Raw genomic sequence first — 17,121 nt, forward strand, 5'->3', positions numbered from 1 at the left:
CAAGCACTTGGACACAAAGTCTGCTATGTCTCTCTTCATGCCATTCCACCAATAACTATCTTTCACATCATGGTACATCTTGGTGGAACCTGGGTGGACACTGTACAGGGTATAGTGTGCCTCTTGCATGATTTCATTTCTGAGATTGTCCACATCGGGCACACATATCCTAGAACCTTGCATAAGGGCGCTATCATTGACAAACCCGAACTCACCACCTTCACCTTGTCAGACTCTTTCTATGATCTTCATCAATTGTTGGTCTCGTGGCCGGGAAACTCTAACTCGTCTCTCAAGTCCGCCTCACCAAAAATGAGCCAAGAATACCCTCATCCGAAAGATCTAGGATTAAACCTTGATCCATCAACTCATGTAATTCCCGAATCAACGGTCTCTTCTCTCACAAATGTGCGCCAAACCGCTGTAAGATTTTCTCGCTCAAAGCATCTGCTACTACATTGGCTTTCCCAAGGTGGTACCGATGGTGCAATCATAGTCTTCGTAAGCTCCATCCATCTCCTCTGCCTCAAGTTTAAGTCCTCTGTTGGAAGATGTACTTCAAACTCTTATGGTCGGTGTATATCTCGCACACTTCACCATACAGTAGTGTCTCCGCATTTTTAGTGCAAAGATTACACCGCCATTTCCAAATCATGGGTGGGGTAGTTCTGCTCATGCCTCTTCACTGCCTTGAAGCATAAGCCACTACTTTTCCATTCTCGCATCAAAACACACCCTAGGCCAACTCGAGGCGCCACAAGACACCTGTATCCTTCACCACTCATAGGTAGTGTCAACACAGGCGGTGGTTAGACACTCCTTAAGCTTTTGGAAACTCTCCTCACACTATCTGTCCAAATGAATGGAACATTCTTCCGGTTAACTTAGTTAGGGAGCCGCTATCCCGGAAAAATCCTGCACAAAACGCCTATAATAGCCACTAGACCCGTAAAACTTCGCACCTCGTTGATCGTTGTAGGCCTAAGCCAATCGCCATTCTGACTTTAATTTTCTTGGGATCCACTTGAATACCTTCTCTTGAAACCACGTATCCCAAGAATGAGATGCTTTCTAGCCAAAATTCACATTTCGAAAATTTGGCATATAGCCGTGCTCCTCAAAGTCCGCAACACCATCCTCAAGTGCCACACGTGTTCTTCCTCGGCCGAGAGTATACCAAAATGTCATCTATGAATACGATGACAAAACGGTCCAAAAATGGCTTGAACACCCTGTTCATCAAGTCCATGAAGGCTGCCGGTGCATTAGTGAGTCCAAAAGACATCACCAAGAACTCATAATGACCATACCTTGTCCTGAATGCCGTTTTGGACACATCCTCATTCCTGATTCTCAACTAATGGTAGCCTGATCGCAGGTCTATCTTGGAAAAGAATCTAGCCCCTTGGAGCTGATCAAACAGATCATCGATCTGAGGAAGTGGATACTTGTTCTTCACAGTCACATTGTTCAGCTGTCTGTAGTCAATCCACAACCTCAATGACCCATGTTTCTTTCTTACAAATAGCACAGGAGCGCCCCAGGGTGAAGTGCTCGGACGTATGAAACCTTTGTCCAACATCTCCTGTAGTTGCTCCTTTAACTCTTTCAATTCTGCTAGGGCCATCCTGTAAGGTGGCATTGATATGGGATTTGTACCCGGAACAACATCAATGCAGAACTCTATTTCCCTTTCTGGTGGCAACCCTGGAAGCTCTTCAGGGAAGACATCCATAAATTCCCTAAGAACAGGAACATTTTCCATGCTGACACCTTCTACAGATGTATCTCTCACCAATGCCAAATACCCTTGGCATCCATACCTCAACATTTTTCTAGCGCTAATCGCTGACACCAAATTATATGGAGCCACGCTCCTGTCACCATCAAAGCTAAACTCTTCCACACCAGGTATGTGGAAATACACCTTTTTGTTCCTGCAGTCTAAGGTGGCATAATGAGTTGCCAACCATTCCATCCCCAAAATTACATCAAAATCCATTACTGGTAGAGGAACCAAGTCTGCTTGGAGGATCTTCCCATCCACTACCACTGGGCTACTCGGAAAAACCATATCTACATCTATGTTATCGCTAAGTGGGGTAGCTACCGACAAATGGCATTCTAGAGTTGTAGGGTTTCTACCCAATCTTATGGCAAACACAGGGGAGACAAATGAGTGCGTAGCACTCGAATCTATCAAAACACGAGCCTCATAGGAACAGACCAGAAGAATACCTGCCACAACTGCATTTGAAACTTGAGCATCCTGGTGGGTTAGGGTGAAAACCCGAGCTTGACCCCTACCCTGAGTGGCAGAACCTTGACATCGACTTCTCCTCCCGACCGCCCCAAATCCACGCCCCTTGTCCTCACTTCACATCGAATCGATCGCCGCCATGCCGAAGCACCGGATACAATCGACGAGGAACATTCGCAATAACCTGTGACCCCATCTCGTGGCTCATCAACACGGCATTCCTAGCAAAGTGACCTGGTTGGCCACACTCAAGCATACTCCTGAACCCATCAAACAAGGTCCTGAATGTCCTCTTCCACACTGTGCACAAGGTGCTAAGGAAGATCTCAACTGCACTCCAATCTGTACACTCGAACTATGACCACCGCCGATCCGTATCTCCGGTTCAACCCTCGGATTTGTGTCTAAAACCACACCTCTTATTCCTGCTTCTTCCTCTGTAAGTAGTTTGGCCACCACTATCCGCAGTACCCATGTGGGGAACACCTGAAGAACCCTCTGCTCTGTTTTTCTTTGCTCTACCGCTGTCATCCGCAGCATAGCTAATCTCTATCTGTCTGGCTCGATCAACTACCACATCAAACAATCGATCGTACATCATGGCCGTGTTTGTATACCTCCCGCCAAGTCCCTTTAGGAATCTTTTCACCTTCATAGTCTCTCAGAGATACTGTGGGGGCATACCGCCGCCTGCAAATTTCAGAGCATACTCATCTACAGACCTGCCATTCTGTCTTAAGGCCTCAAAGGCCCATTGCTTTTGATCCCTGAAGCTTTCTGGTACAAACCGGTTGATGAACAGTTCCATAAACTGAGTCCACGACAAACCCTCCATCCGAGGTAATATGTAGTCATTCATCCGTTGTCTAGGCATAGGCCCCATGACATGCTGCATACACTCTATTAGTCTTCTATCACCAATCGCAATTATGTTCTTGCTCGTCATAGAATCCAACAACCGATATGCATCGTCTAACACATCATAAGTACCAGGCACTAACTTCTTGAAATTGATGATCTGTTTGTAAGGTTCTCCTCTTGGTACAGTGGACTGCTGCTGCTGTGGAGGGTGGACCATATACTGCGCCATCATATCAATGGTCCTCTGCAAACCAGCTAGAGTGGCTGCCGTGGGGTCCATGGGACCCTGTGCCATAAAAGACTGATCTTGAACTGTTGGCAGCTGCTCTTCTACTTGAGCAGCTCTAGGCCTCCTACCCCGCCTCCTCGGGGCAGGCGCCTCATCCTGTGCCGATACCTCGCCAGCACATCCGTTCTCGTGCAAGGCGCCTCTCCTGCTTCTGCGCATTTTCCTGAAATTCAGCAGTATTAGCCCACAAAATTCAAAATTTCTCATTACACAGCTCTATAAACTCATATTTACACACAATATATGAAGCAGAAACTAGAAGCAAAGATGACAATGCAAGATGAATGTGGACCCTATTTTTCTGCATGTGACTCCTAGTAGACTCTTCCCAACACTTTAGATGAACATTCCCTAAGAATCTGGAGCCTAAGCTCTGATACCACATTTGTCACGACCCAACCCATGGGCCGGACTCCAAGACTAGGACCCAGGCCACCTAAAGCCCCCGAGGCCCGTAGTAAGCCTAACTATTCACTTAACCCAACTCTAAGGCCCATTTGGGCCCAATTTCAAGAAATCAACCGGACAGAGTCCGGCCATAAAGTGGACCTTTCAACGGGGAGTTTTTGACTCACCCGACCTGTAAACAAAATATAACATCAATTGGGGAGCTCAACTCACCCTCCACATACTCATCATCATAAAAATAAATGGGAGCTCAGCTCCCTCATCCAATCCATCAATCATGCATAGAATATTTTTACAGGTCCACATAACAATTATATTACAGACCCGAATCATTTAAATATTTCTAACACATGCGGAAAATCTAGGAGTAAATAAAATTACACAAATATTGAATAACAACCTGTGAAGAAGAAAAGCAGGTTAACCACAATAAAATCCTCCTGTAGCCTGAAAAAAATATTGAACAGGAGTGAGCGTTCGACTCAGAGAGTAAAATATCAATTTTAACCATAATCTCTATAACTATCTAGAACTAGTACACCCTGTAGAGTAAAATGCAGCATCAGCAATAAATTCACCTCATAACATCAAAAAGGTAATTTGGAGCACTCACGTACCCAGCAATATCAATCATATATATATGGGAGCTGATCCCCTATACAGCTCTCTTTATTCCAATCACAAGAAGAACTCAAATCGGACTTCCACTTAATAACCAAATCGGGGTCCCAGCGAAGAACTTAAGCCGTGTCTACCCCGAAGGACCGGGTCTCAGCGAAGATCTCAAGCCGTGTCTACCCGTCCTATCCATAGTCCACACCACATCACACGTACGCCAACGCACGTACACTGCTCCAAATTATCACAACAACATACATGGCACTTTCATAGTTATGAATGCAACATAAATCGTGCCTAAAGTTTATCTACATAGATATATGCATATAAGTGATGCATAGGCATGCTTGAACATATAATAATAGTGAAATTACAATTAAAATTAATATTTTACTCACAGACTTGACAACGGTTACTATGGCGGCTGGACGGAGGAAGAAGGTCATTCCGCCACCCGACAATTACATTACAATTATTTAATACAAATGACTCAACACAAATCAAGAAAGACCAAGTACGTCCTAAGTCGTGCCAAAAATCTGGCAGAGTCTCCCCTATACGTAGGACCTACCCAACCTGCAAAATGGCTCAAAACACACTTCTATATTTACAATCCATATATCCGTAACTCAATCACATCACACAGCCCCTCCTGGGCCCATCAAATCAGTCATCCATCACAATATGTAAAATTTCAATTTAGTCCTTATAATTGATCATTTTTGCAAAAACTACCCAAACAACCTCTAAAAATTCTAAAACTTTGCCCCGCGGTCCTTAGCAATATTACTAGGCTATTGCAAAAAGAATCATAATTTTCTGAGCTACCACGAATATTTTATGAATTTTTAATCCTATTTAAGCACTAGAAAATTACGAAAAAGCAAGGTTCGGGTTTACCTTTGCCGATTCCGACTTCGGGGACGCGCTCGGGACGTCTGACAATGGGGGGTAGCCAAAACTTCGGTCCAATTCGGAGACTTTTCCGGTAACAGGTCTGTCTAGCTGGAAATTCACAGACCCGGTCAACTGTCGAATTTTCGCGAATTGAGGATACCTACACGAAGCCCACAACACGGGGGTTAGTACATAAAATTTTCAGAATTTTCTAAGCTCATTTAATGCTCGAAAAAACACTGCGAAGTTCCGTGGGACCCACCGAAAAACGGTGTCGAAAAAATTCGAAATTTATGTCGTCGCGAAGCTCTCGACGAGTTGAGCGCTCTGGTACTCTCGGTTTTCTTGTGGGATTCACGGTTTGCGAGAAATCTAGCCCGAAAGTCAAAATGGGCTAAAACTTCCCAGGCAAAAATTGGACAAACCGCTCGATGGATTTCGGTGTTCTTGGTGTCTATGGAAAGCTCTCGCCGAGTAGATGATTTTAGACACAAGACCCGGTCCAATTGGTGGCCGGATCGGCCGGATTTTGGCCGGGAATTCCAGGCGTCGCGCGTGCGCTGCGCGTCCTTTCTGAGGCCTTTTTCCGGCGTTCCAGGGGGCGGCCGGCCGTGGGGGAGGACCGAGGTGGGGCGCCGGCGAGGTGGAAAGGCAGGGGAGGCGGCGACGCGGCAAGGGGAGGAGGGAGGAGAGAGAAAAGAGAGAGAGAAGGGAGAGGGGTCAGACGAGCGCGGGAGGAAGAAGGAAGAAAAAGAAAAAGAAAAGGCCAGTCCGATTCGATCGGTCCGATCTGGTTCGGTTTGATTCGGCCGGTCCGATTCAGGATACAAAATTTTGAATTTTTACTCTGCCTCGGGACCGAAAACGAGGTCCAAAAATTCCGAAAAATTTTCAGAAAACTCAGAAAAATACGTAGACTCCAAATATATTTTTAGTTTTGCCACGTGGTCTTTAAATTAATTTTTAAAAATCATCAAAATTTATATTTTCGGAAAATCGATCCCGATTTTTAAAATCCGAAAAATCTCAAAAAAATTTCTAAAATTTAAATAAAATTAAAATACCAAAAATGCTCATAAAATAATAAAATTTAAAATTTTGGGGTGTTACATATGTTAAAAAGAAAAGAAAAGAAAAAATAACCTTAAAATGTAATTATAAGAGGTGAAAATTGAATTTGAATTTTTTTATTTATTAATTTTAAAATTTATTATATTTATAATGAGAGTTGTTTTTTTTTTTTCTCTTTTAGTAGGAAATTAGGGAGTGAAAATTTAAACCTAATTTTATTAAGTGAGTATTATGTTTTCAATCAAGTTAGGCAATGAGAGTTGTTATATAGAAGGAAAAAATATATTTTAATATATAATTTATTAATATCAGATTTATATTAAATTAGAAAAATTAAATTAAATATTTTTCAAAACAACATTAATTAGTTAATATAAACGGTATGGAGTAGGTTTATATATATATATATATATATATATATATATATATATATATATATATATATATATATATATATATATATATATATATATACATAAAGTGGGGACTCATGCATCATATCAGGGAGACAAGCCCTGGATTTTCACAAGCATAGAAAAAAAGAAAGCAGCGATTAAAGTTATGATACTTTGCTTTCTCAATGGCTCTGTAATTTCAAATTTTGATTAAAAAAAAAAAAAGAGGCAAAGTAGAGATAACACAGCTCCTCTAATACAAGTCAAAGAAGAGAGATTTCTTCAGCAAACAGCCAAGCCACAAAAAGCCACCTCCATCTCCATTTTGCTAAATCTTGTTACTTTCCAGATTTGCTTTTTTTTTTTTCTTTTATGTTTAAAAGTCGCTAAGATATAAAATTATTTTTGGATTCTCACTTATAAACTTAAACTTTTATATTATGTAATTTCTTAATAAAAGTAAAATTTATTGGTCAATTTCTTCTATCAATCAATGATGTATTAATATTAATTACCAACGAAATTTGCTAAAAAGAAAGAAGGGTAATAACGGCATCACAAAAGAACACATTAGGTACACAGGTAACTTGCTAAATTTTACTTTTAGCAACTTTACAAATTGCTTTCCATCAGCAGCTAAGTTATCTAGCTATCCACAACTTTATTTTCTTTACTTTTCTTCTTCTTGATAGACATATTGATGTTTCGATTGGTTCATGGATATTGATCCCTTGTGGATTACTGCGGGGTGGTTAATTACTACTGGTTCTAGTTTCATGGCACCAGCTACCAAATCAACAGTACTTCCTGAATCACAAGCTATGTTGCTGTTTCTTGGCCTTCTCTTGGTTGTTTCTCTTCTTGCTCGCCCCATTGATCCCAAGAAACTTACGCAAAGTCCCACCACAGAATTGCATCCACAGCAAACAAAGCATATACCACCTTATGCTTCTTCTTCTGTTGCAGCTACAATTTCTGGTTCCGATTCAGGTCAACAGTTTAAAGCAGCTGCACATGAAGTACCAAGCGGTCCAAATCCTGAATCCAACAAGTAAGCAAAGAGGGTTCATATTCACTGTCACGTACGGAACCACTATGGCCAATATCATGATTAATTATCACCATCCTCACTTCATACATCAATCAAGACATCATTGAGTTTCCCTTATCGATGTCTTTTTGCCCAGCAAGCCAGGCGTATGAATATAGCAAGCGTAATCTCATTTCTTTCCTAGTTTGTGTGTATGTTTGATTGTTTGTTTGTGTAATTATACTACTTATGATCTATATATCTTGAATCCATTGATGATCAGTAAGACATTTCGAAAGAAATGAATAAATTAATATGCATATATATAAGCCAATTTTATGCATTATATATTTACTTTCTTTGATATACACATATGATATATGAAGACGTATTCATTATTTTTCCTATCTTTTCTTTTCTTTTCTTTCTTGACGAACATAGTACTTTAGTTTCAGCAAATTAGGGAGGGAAATGTAAAATAGACGGTAGCCCAGAAAGCGACTGAGATGAATGGTGTCAGTCTGTGTGAGGGGTCAATGGTCATCATGTTCAGAAGCTCTTTGCTTTTATGCCTATGTTGTTATTCAGAAGACCATCGATTTTTGCGCTCGTCTCGTTAGAAGCACAAAACACGAGGAAGCTGACACAAAAAATATATATATTTAATATAAAAAATTCATACCTAAATTTAATTTTTTATTAATTTAAAACATTAAATATATAATAAAATAAATTTAAATAAATAAGATTTATATATTTATATTTTAATTAATTATATTTAAATAAAAAAAATATATTAATAAAATAATTCTTATCTAAATTTAAATATATACACTTAGCTAAATTATCAATTATTATTTTAACTCAAAGTCATGGTAGATCTATTTAAAAATATAAAAATTTAATTTTTAATTAATAAAATATTTATATAAATTAAAATTTTTTATCTAAATTAAGTTTACTATAAATTTAAAATATAATTATATAAAATTTATATATTTAATAAATAAACTTTTAAAATATATCTTATATTTTAAATATATCTTATATTTTGAATATATAATAAACTTAATTTAAATAAAATAAATCCTATATAAATTATTGTATCTAAGAAATTTCTTGTAATCATGTAGTAGAAGCGACAATGATTGGACTCGCTCTTTTTCATTCACACTTACTTTTTCTATCACCTTCTCAATTATTTTCACCATAATTATTAATTATATACCAAATATTAATTTTTTTATTAATTAATTAAAAAATCTCTAATTAACATTTAAATTTATAATTTCATAATTCTATAAATAATTTTAATATTTTTAATTCAAAATTAATTATTTTAATTATTAATTCTTTCTATTTTATGATTTTAAATAAATTTTTTATTGATTTGATTTTAATTGGAATTTGAAATTAATATTTTACATTTTTTTAAAATGATTTTAATTATATTAAACTATAGTTTAATCGGTTGACCATATTGAATACGATTTGCGTATTTACATGGACGAAAAACGTCATGATTGGCCTTTTTTTGGGTTAATCCCATCAAGTGACACGTATACAATTATTGACCAAAAAAAGGCATGTTTTGCTTGATCTTGAAGGAAGAAATTTTCCGCTAGATATGCAAGCGGCCATCCGCGCAAGGGAAATTTCTTCCCTAAATCGCGACCCATAAACACGCTGAAAATAGAGGTCAACTAAATATATGTATATATTTACAGAATTCTTATAAATTTAATTATTAAATATTTTAATAAAATTTAAAATTAACTAAATAAAAAAATAAATACTATGTATTTAAAGTTTATATTCTTTTAAAATTTAAATGTAATTTTTTAGATAATAAACTTTATCAAAGTAAAATAATATAATTGTGAAAGACTTTATATATATATATATAATGATGTCACTTTTTATAATTTTAATAATATTAAATTTCATAGAGTCTAAGATATTAATATTATGTTTTTAATTTTTATATAATATTTTATTATTTATTTTTAATATTATCACGTATACGTACCTTTTCTTTTGTTTGGTAGTGTGGGACAATATTCTTTTTAAAAAAAATATATAAATCAAGGATTTTTCCTCGTAGTTTTTATTTTATTTCTATATATATGTTTGATTTAATTTAAATATTGATCTTCTTTGTAGACTTAGTTTAAGTTTTCTCTTATAATAGAAAGATTAAACAACGTCTTTACTTCTTCTTCAACTCTTGTATCACGAAGAGTTCCATTTTAGGTTGGAGCTTCCTCTACAGACAGTTCAACGGCTTTAGGTTGGATCTTCTGGCTCTGATTCTCTCTGCTTGGGCTAAAGTTGCTGGAGCTAAATGTTTTAGAATAGGGTTTACATTGCCTATGCGATATTGTAACTAGGCCTTACCATTAATGAATTTCTTATCTTTAAAAAAAAAAAAAAAAGCCAATAGTCAACAAACAGCATGTATCGTGTAGGAGACTGGAGATAAAATAAATGGGCGGAGTGGTGGTTCCATTAGTCCTGTTTTCCACTGTTCGAGAGCTTGTGTAACAATGGATGGTAAGAGCTTTTAATTATTTCATTAATTATGCGCCTGTGCATTCTTCCATTAACATGCTAGCAATGCCTGCTATACACTACAATAAAATGGATGTTATATATAATGTAGTAGTTCTTACGTACACCAAGACAAGTAATTGTATGTTTACAAGCTTTCCATGCGCGGAAGGGCGAAGAACAGCTTCCCAAACAAATACTATGAGAAAATTCAACCAAAAAAAACGAATGCTAAACTTTTTGACTAATATATATTCGGATGAAATTTAGAGCGGCCCAAGCGGCGCATCCAAGTACCCAGACATATATGTATTACATATGGGAGCAAAGTACGTCATAAGTAGTGTACTATCCCTTCTTTCTTTTTAAGGGCAAATGACCGTAGTAAGGTAACTCAGAAACAAAAAATACCAGAATGGGGTAACAACTCAAAAAATTACGACAAGGGGGGGGGTGGCAGTGGTCAACGATATAGGCCTGTTCAAAATAACGTCTGAACAAGGGACGCTATTCATAATAGCATCCGAAGCTCGGACGCTATTTTGAATAGCGTCCGGATTGAGCCACCTGCAACGGCCCCTTCACGCGAGGAATATTACGTCCCATCAACTCCGGATGCTAATTATATTAGCATCTTGTACCTCCGGACGCTAATATAATTAGCATCTTTGTGGATGGCGTGCAGTCCAAGTCCAATCTGCAGGGAATCTCCAATGAAGGGGAACGCTATTTTTATTAGCGTCCTGTGTTCAGAATCTCCAGTGAAGGGGGATGCTATTTTTATTAGCGTCCCGTGTTCTCTCATCTGCTTTGGGACGCTAATATGATTAGCGTGTTTCTGCTTTGGGAGCGGAGAGGTGCTCTGGGACGCTACTTATAGTAGCGTTTTGCTCGCTGGGACGCTACTATAAGTAGCGTTTTGCTAGCTGGGACGCTACTGCCATGGTGCTGTCATGTGGACGCTATTCAAAATAGCGTCCCCACGTAAAAACACTATTTTGAATAGCGTTTTTACGTGAGGACGCTATTTTGAATAGCGTTTTTTTTGCACGCTATTTTAAATTATATTTTATGTGTTGAGACGCTATTATAAATAACGTTTTTTTGTTTCTCACCTGTCACACCTTACCCCTCTGTAAGGCATCACATGACCCCGTAGAATACCTAATGAACTACCGCACTTCACCTACCGATAACTCATTAAGTACCCTACAAGGGATTTTAAAACAATTTTCCTATTTTTGATAAGTGGTGAGCATTTCTAATAAGTGTTTAAAACATTTAGTTGAAATTAAAACTAATTAATATTTTTGGCCATTTTAGTTTTCCGCAAATTTTATAAAAATTTTGACAGAGTTTCCTCTGTATTTTGAGAAAACCGTTCTTGAATACTGTAAAAGCACTTCTAAAAGTTTTTCTCAACCCCTACTTGGTTTCACAATCAAACTCAATCAATTTCTCAAAATCATCACAATCAATATCATTCATATTTCATTAAAAACAAAATAATTTATACACAACCTTACAAATTTATATCAAAAGAAACACAAACTAAACTTTATTACAAACTTCATACAAATTTATGTACAAGCTGCTCAAGACCCATTTTTACATGTCCATACATTTATGTGCAATATATACATCAAAAGAAGTATTCTGATTAGGGTATAAATTATACCCAAAACTTTAGTGGTAGCTTCTCACACCTCAATGACTCGATCTGCTGCTCCTCTAGTTTCAGATCTGCGGCAATAAAGCTATCGAGTACTAGGACTCGATGGTGCACAATATACTAAAATAATCTTTATGCAAAACTTAAAGAACATTTATAAAAAAATTAGGCTAAACATGAAAATTTAATAAAATCATGCATTGTAAGATTTTACATGTAAACCAAGTTCATTTCACAGTACCAAAACACATTTCATAAAACCCACGTTAGATCACGCCATTGAAACAAATAGAATCTCAATAGCCGAGGCTAAAGAGAAATCACATGAATCTCAATAGCCGAGGCTAAAGAGAAATCATATCACGTGCTAGCTAGCTCAAATATATGGATATCCATTCACATCCTCTTCTCGGCACACCTCAACACTTCTCCGGAGAAGGAATCAAAATTGAAACTAATTACCCCCACTAGTCGTGCTAGTGAGGTGTTCAAATATATGGTCATGACAACGTGGTTTCAAAACTTATCTTAACAATTTGCTAAACATTGTCATTTCAAATATACACAATAACTTTCACAATTTAAATCAAACATCATAAAAATGCTATAATCCAATATTTCACATTATTCAAAACATTATGCAAAAGATGATTATAAAAGTATATGTTGTGCACAAACCTCAAAGCAGTCGCTGTTGGCCTTGACTCGACTCTTGAGTTACATCGGTATTTTTCCACTAAACACGAAATTTTCCAATGTTTCAGTACTAAAACTTAAAATAAATCCAAAATAAACTTAACTTCATATTTAGCTAGCTCTAACGTGTTAAATTCGACGTTCTCAAAATTTTGTGTTTCGGGTTACTATTCACTGCACTATTCAAGTCAAATTATTGACTTTCTAAGACTTAATAGGTATGGGAACTCCAACTTCACCCACATACCACATTTTGGTCACCAAACTTGTTGGTTTTGGTCATTTGTTTAAAGCTTAGGTCATTTTGGCAAAATTGCCAATTTTCGGTTTTGGTTCTCCGAAGTTGTACTGTTCCAAGTTTTGTCAAATTCCAACAGTAAATCGACCAATGGAACAGTACAACTTCGGAGAACCAAAACCGAAAATTGCCAATTTTCGGTTTTGGTTCTCCGAAGTTGTACTGTTCCATTGGTCGATTTACTGTTGGAATTTGACAAAACTTCCTTCATAGAAAATGTTCCTTATTGTCTTAAGTGTATTCTCATTTTTGGATCACCCCAATCGGAGTTTTGTAGCTCAAGTTATGGCCAAAATAAATTTACTGTTCACATGTACTGTTCATACTGAGATTTTAGTGCTGGCAGATTTTTGGTCCAACTTTGGTTAATAATTTGACCAAGTTAAGTTCATAATTTGGTCTCACTTTCTTCATATGAAATGTTGTACTATGTCTTAGGTTTCCATCGGTTCAAGAATCGCCTAAATCCGAGTTTTCTAGAGAGAGTTATAGCCATCCAAACATTGCTGCTCAATGAAAATTCTGCAGAATCTCAGTACAGTAATTTAATTTTGCTCAATGATTTTGAAAGGGTTAATGGCCTAATTTGGGTTGGTGTTCTTCATGAAAGTTTTAGGTCTATATCATATCTAATTGCTGGTAAAATTTCAGGTCAATTTGACCTACCTAGCTCGAGTTATGACCAAATGAAAAGTTACTGTTCATTTGGTCAGTTTGGTGCAGTGGCAGCCAGCAATCAATTCACTTTGGTCAATTGTTTCACCAAGTTTTGGTCAGTTTTTGGCCATGGTTCCTTAATGAAAATTGTGCTCTTTTATGTCTATTTTCATCTCCAATTGGTGGCATATCAATTGGACTTGTAAAATTTGAGTTTTGGTCCTTCAAAGTGGGTTTGGTCATGCTGCCAGCAGCATGACCATTTACCTCCGAATTTAGTTTTCATTCCTATCATTCCCACACAAGTTATTTGGTCATAATTGACCATTATTTCACTTCACAATAGGTCCAACATGTCATTTATGCATTTCTCCAAATTTTGGTTCATAAACCCTAGCATTGAAGCCCTAATCTCACTAACTCTTGCATTTAACTACTTCTAATGATTTTAATGTTAATCATTTAACTAAGTAAGGTTTCTAAACTCATTCAATTGCATCATATTCATGCAAACCATACTCCTCTCAAGCTGCCCGAAATTTCAGTTTGGTCCTTCTCCCATGTTTGTTTCATTTAATCAAGTTCTAAGCTCACTTTCAACCACTAATTATGCATTTAAAATGGAAAGTAAGGAGTTTAATATACTAACCTTGCTTGGAGGATTTTTAGGCTCCCCTTTCTTCAAGTCTTTCTTCTTTTTTTTACTCTCTAATGCTCTCTCAACATGTAAGGAGAAATTTTTGTGTGGAGACTTTGTGAATTTATAGGTTAAGGTAGGGAAATTCAAGCTTTTATTCCCTTAACAATGGTGGAATATGGTGAAGGAGTGGGAAGAGAGGAATGGGACGGCAAAAGGGAAGAAAGAAGACCAAAATTGATTTTTTTCATTTCTTTTCTTTATTTATTTTAGTGTATGGAAGACCACAAAAAGTCCAATTAATAAAATAAATAAATGAAGCCTTTATGACATCATGCATGATGTCATCCCTTTGACTTTTCCATCTTCTTCTTTTTTTTTTCTATTTATTTTTCTATTAGTTCTTTAATTTAATTCTCGATCCCAAAGTTTTCTTTTCTCTGATTTTATTTGACAGTTAGGTCAGGAGTCAGCTCTCGGGATCAATTGACCAAATTGCCCCTCGCCGGTTCATCCCGGTTTGTAAATAATCCAATATTTCTTCCGGCTCCCTGACCTAATTATTTGGTAGCTTAACAGTTCTTTTCGTGATTTTCTCTTTTCCACTTTGTGTTCATAAGGGTCCTAAGGACCGCAGCGTCACTTTTACGGTTGAAATTTGAGTTTAAAAGCGACTTGCGATGCGTTCAGGAAGGTCACTCATCGCTGTGACTCTCGGCTCGTTTAACCTCTTATGTTCTGTTTTTCTTATTTATAGTTAACAAATTAAACATTACTAATTATTTATGTTTATGGCTTCTCAAGTTGTCTTAGGTGTGGCCCTAATCCCATTAATTGTCCGGACCGACACTAGTCACCGGAACAGTGAAATCTACCAGGCTATGCAACGGGGGTGTTACAATTCTCCCCCCCTTAAAATAAATTTCGTCTCGAAATTTTTACCTGGTATCAATCTCTGAACAGCTGTGGATGTTGTCTCCTCTCGTTCCCAAGTAGCTTCTTGGCCTGAATGATGGTTCCACAGCACTTTTACCAACGGTATCTGCTTATTCCGTAGCTGCTTCACCTCATAAGCCAGAATCTTTATGGGTTCTTCTTCATATGTGAGGTCTGGATTCACTTCTATTTCTTCTACTGGTAGTACATGAGATGGGTCTGATCGATACCTCCTCAACATAGATACATGGAAGACATTATGTATCTTCTCCAACTCTGGAGGTAGTGCTAACCGATATGCCAAAGGACCCACTCTTTCCAGAACCTCATATGGCCCGATAAAACGAGGACTTAATTTTCCCTTTCGGCCGAATCTCATAATCCTCTTCCAAGGAGAAACCTTGAGGAAAACTTTCTCACCCACTGCATACTCAATATCCCTTCTCTTCAGATCAATGTAGGACTTCTGACGATCTGATGCAGCTTTAAGTCGATCTCTGATCACCCGAATTTTCTCTTCAGTCTGTTGAACAATTTCGGGTCCGATCATCTTTCTTTCACCCACGTCATCCCAGCACAACGAGGTTCTACATTTCCTGCCATACAAAGCTTCATATGGAGGCATTCCAATGCTTGATTGGTAGCTGTTGTTATAAGCAAACTCAATCAAAGGCAAGTGTGTATCCCAACTACCCTCAAACTCAATCACACAAGCCCGTAGCATATCCTCCAAGATCTGAATTACCCTTTCAGACTGGCCATGCATGCGTGGATGGAATGCGATCGAAGTTCAATCTAGTTCCTAGGGCTCTCTGAAGACTACCCCGGAATCTAGAATCGAACCTAGGATCTCTGCGATACAATAGAATCGGCACTCCATGCAGTCTTACAATCTCAACGATGTATAAATTTCCCAATCTTTACAAACTATAGTCCATCGGATGGCAGAAAATGAGCGATTTAGTCGATCACAACAATGACCCAAACTGCATCATGACTCTTCTGTGTCCTCGGAAGTCCCATCACAAAATCCATCGTTATTCTCTCCCATTTCCACTCTGGTACTGGTAGTGGATGTAACCACCCAGTGGGTACTTGATGCTCTACCTTCACTTGCTGACAAGTTAGGCATTTAGACACAAACTCTGCCATATCTCTCTTCATACCCATCCACCAGTAATGCTCCTTTAGCCCTCTATACATTTTTGTACCACCAGGGTGCATGGCAAAAGGAGACTCGTGTGCTTCCTTCAAAATGATCTGCCTCAAATCAACATCATTAGGAACACACATTCTCCCCTGGTGTAGCAGTAGACCATCATCTCTGATTGAGAATTCTAGTTTCTTGCCCTGCTGGACTTCTTCCAACAATTTCTGATACTTCTGATCATTCTGAGCAGCCATTCTGATCTGATCAATCAACACTGACTGTACATGCCATGCAACTGCTGCCTGCCCATCATCACTAATCTCTAAGCTAGCATGCAATGATCTCAACTCATGTACCAAAGACAAAGGAGTAACTTGTAGACTTGCCATAGTCTTGCGACTTAGGGCGTCAGCCACAACATTAGCTTTCCCTGGCTGATAGTCTATCAGACAATCATAGTCTTTTATCAACTCTAACCATCTCCTCTGTCTCAAATTCAACTCTTTCTGGGTGCCTAAATACTTCAAACTCTTATGATCTGTGTAAATGTAACACTTTTCCCCATACAAATAATGTCTCCAGATCTTAAGAGCAAACACAATAGCTGCAAGCTCCAAGTCATGTGTCGGATAATTCCTCTCATGCGGTTTTAGCTGGCGTGATGCATAGGCAATGACATTTCGATCTTGCATCAAC

The 17,121-nt window shown here is 37.8% G+C and overlaps 1 protein-coding gene across 1 annotated transcript; it reads left to right on the forward strand.

Moving 5' to 3' along the window:
* The first annotated feature begins 7,403 nt into the window (after window positions 1-7,403).
* Window positions 7,404-8,179, forward strand: LOC110651724 (CLAVATA3/ESR (CLE)-related protein TDIF). The gene has a single exon (XM_021807116.2). It carries the CDS (start codon window positions 7,516-7,518, stop codon window positions 7,852-7,854), a length of 339 nt encoding a protein of 112 aa, XP_021662808.1. The 5' UTR covers window positions 7,404-7,515; the 3' UTR covers window positions 7,855-8,179.
* Window positions 8,180-17,121: the final 8,942 nt, after the last annotated feature.

This window comes from Hevea brasiliensis, unplaced genomic scaffold (assembly GCF_030052815.1).
Source record: "Hevea brasiliensis isolate MT/VB/25A 57/8 unplaced genomic scaffold, ASM3005281v1 Scaf268, whole genome shotgun sequence".
NCBI lineage: Eukaryota > Viridiplantae > Streptophyta > Magnoliopsida > Malpighiales > Euphorbiaceae > Hevea > Hevea brasiliensis.

Excerpts from the sequence above, each read along its gene's own strand:
- LOC110651724 (XM_021807116.2), top strand. The coding sequence starts at position 7,516 with ATGGATATTGATCCCTTGTGGATTACTGCGGGGTGGTTAATTACTACT.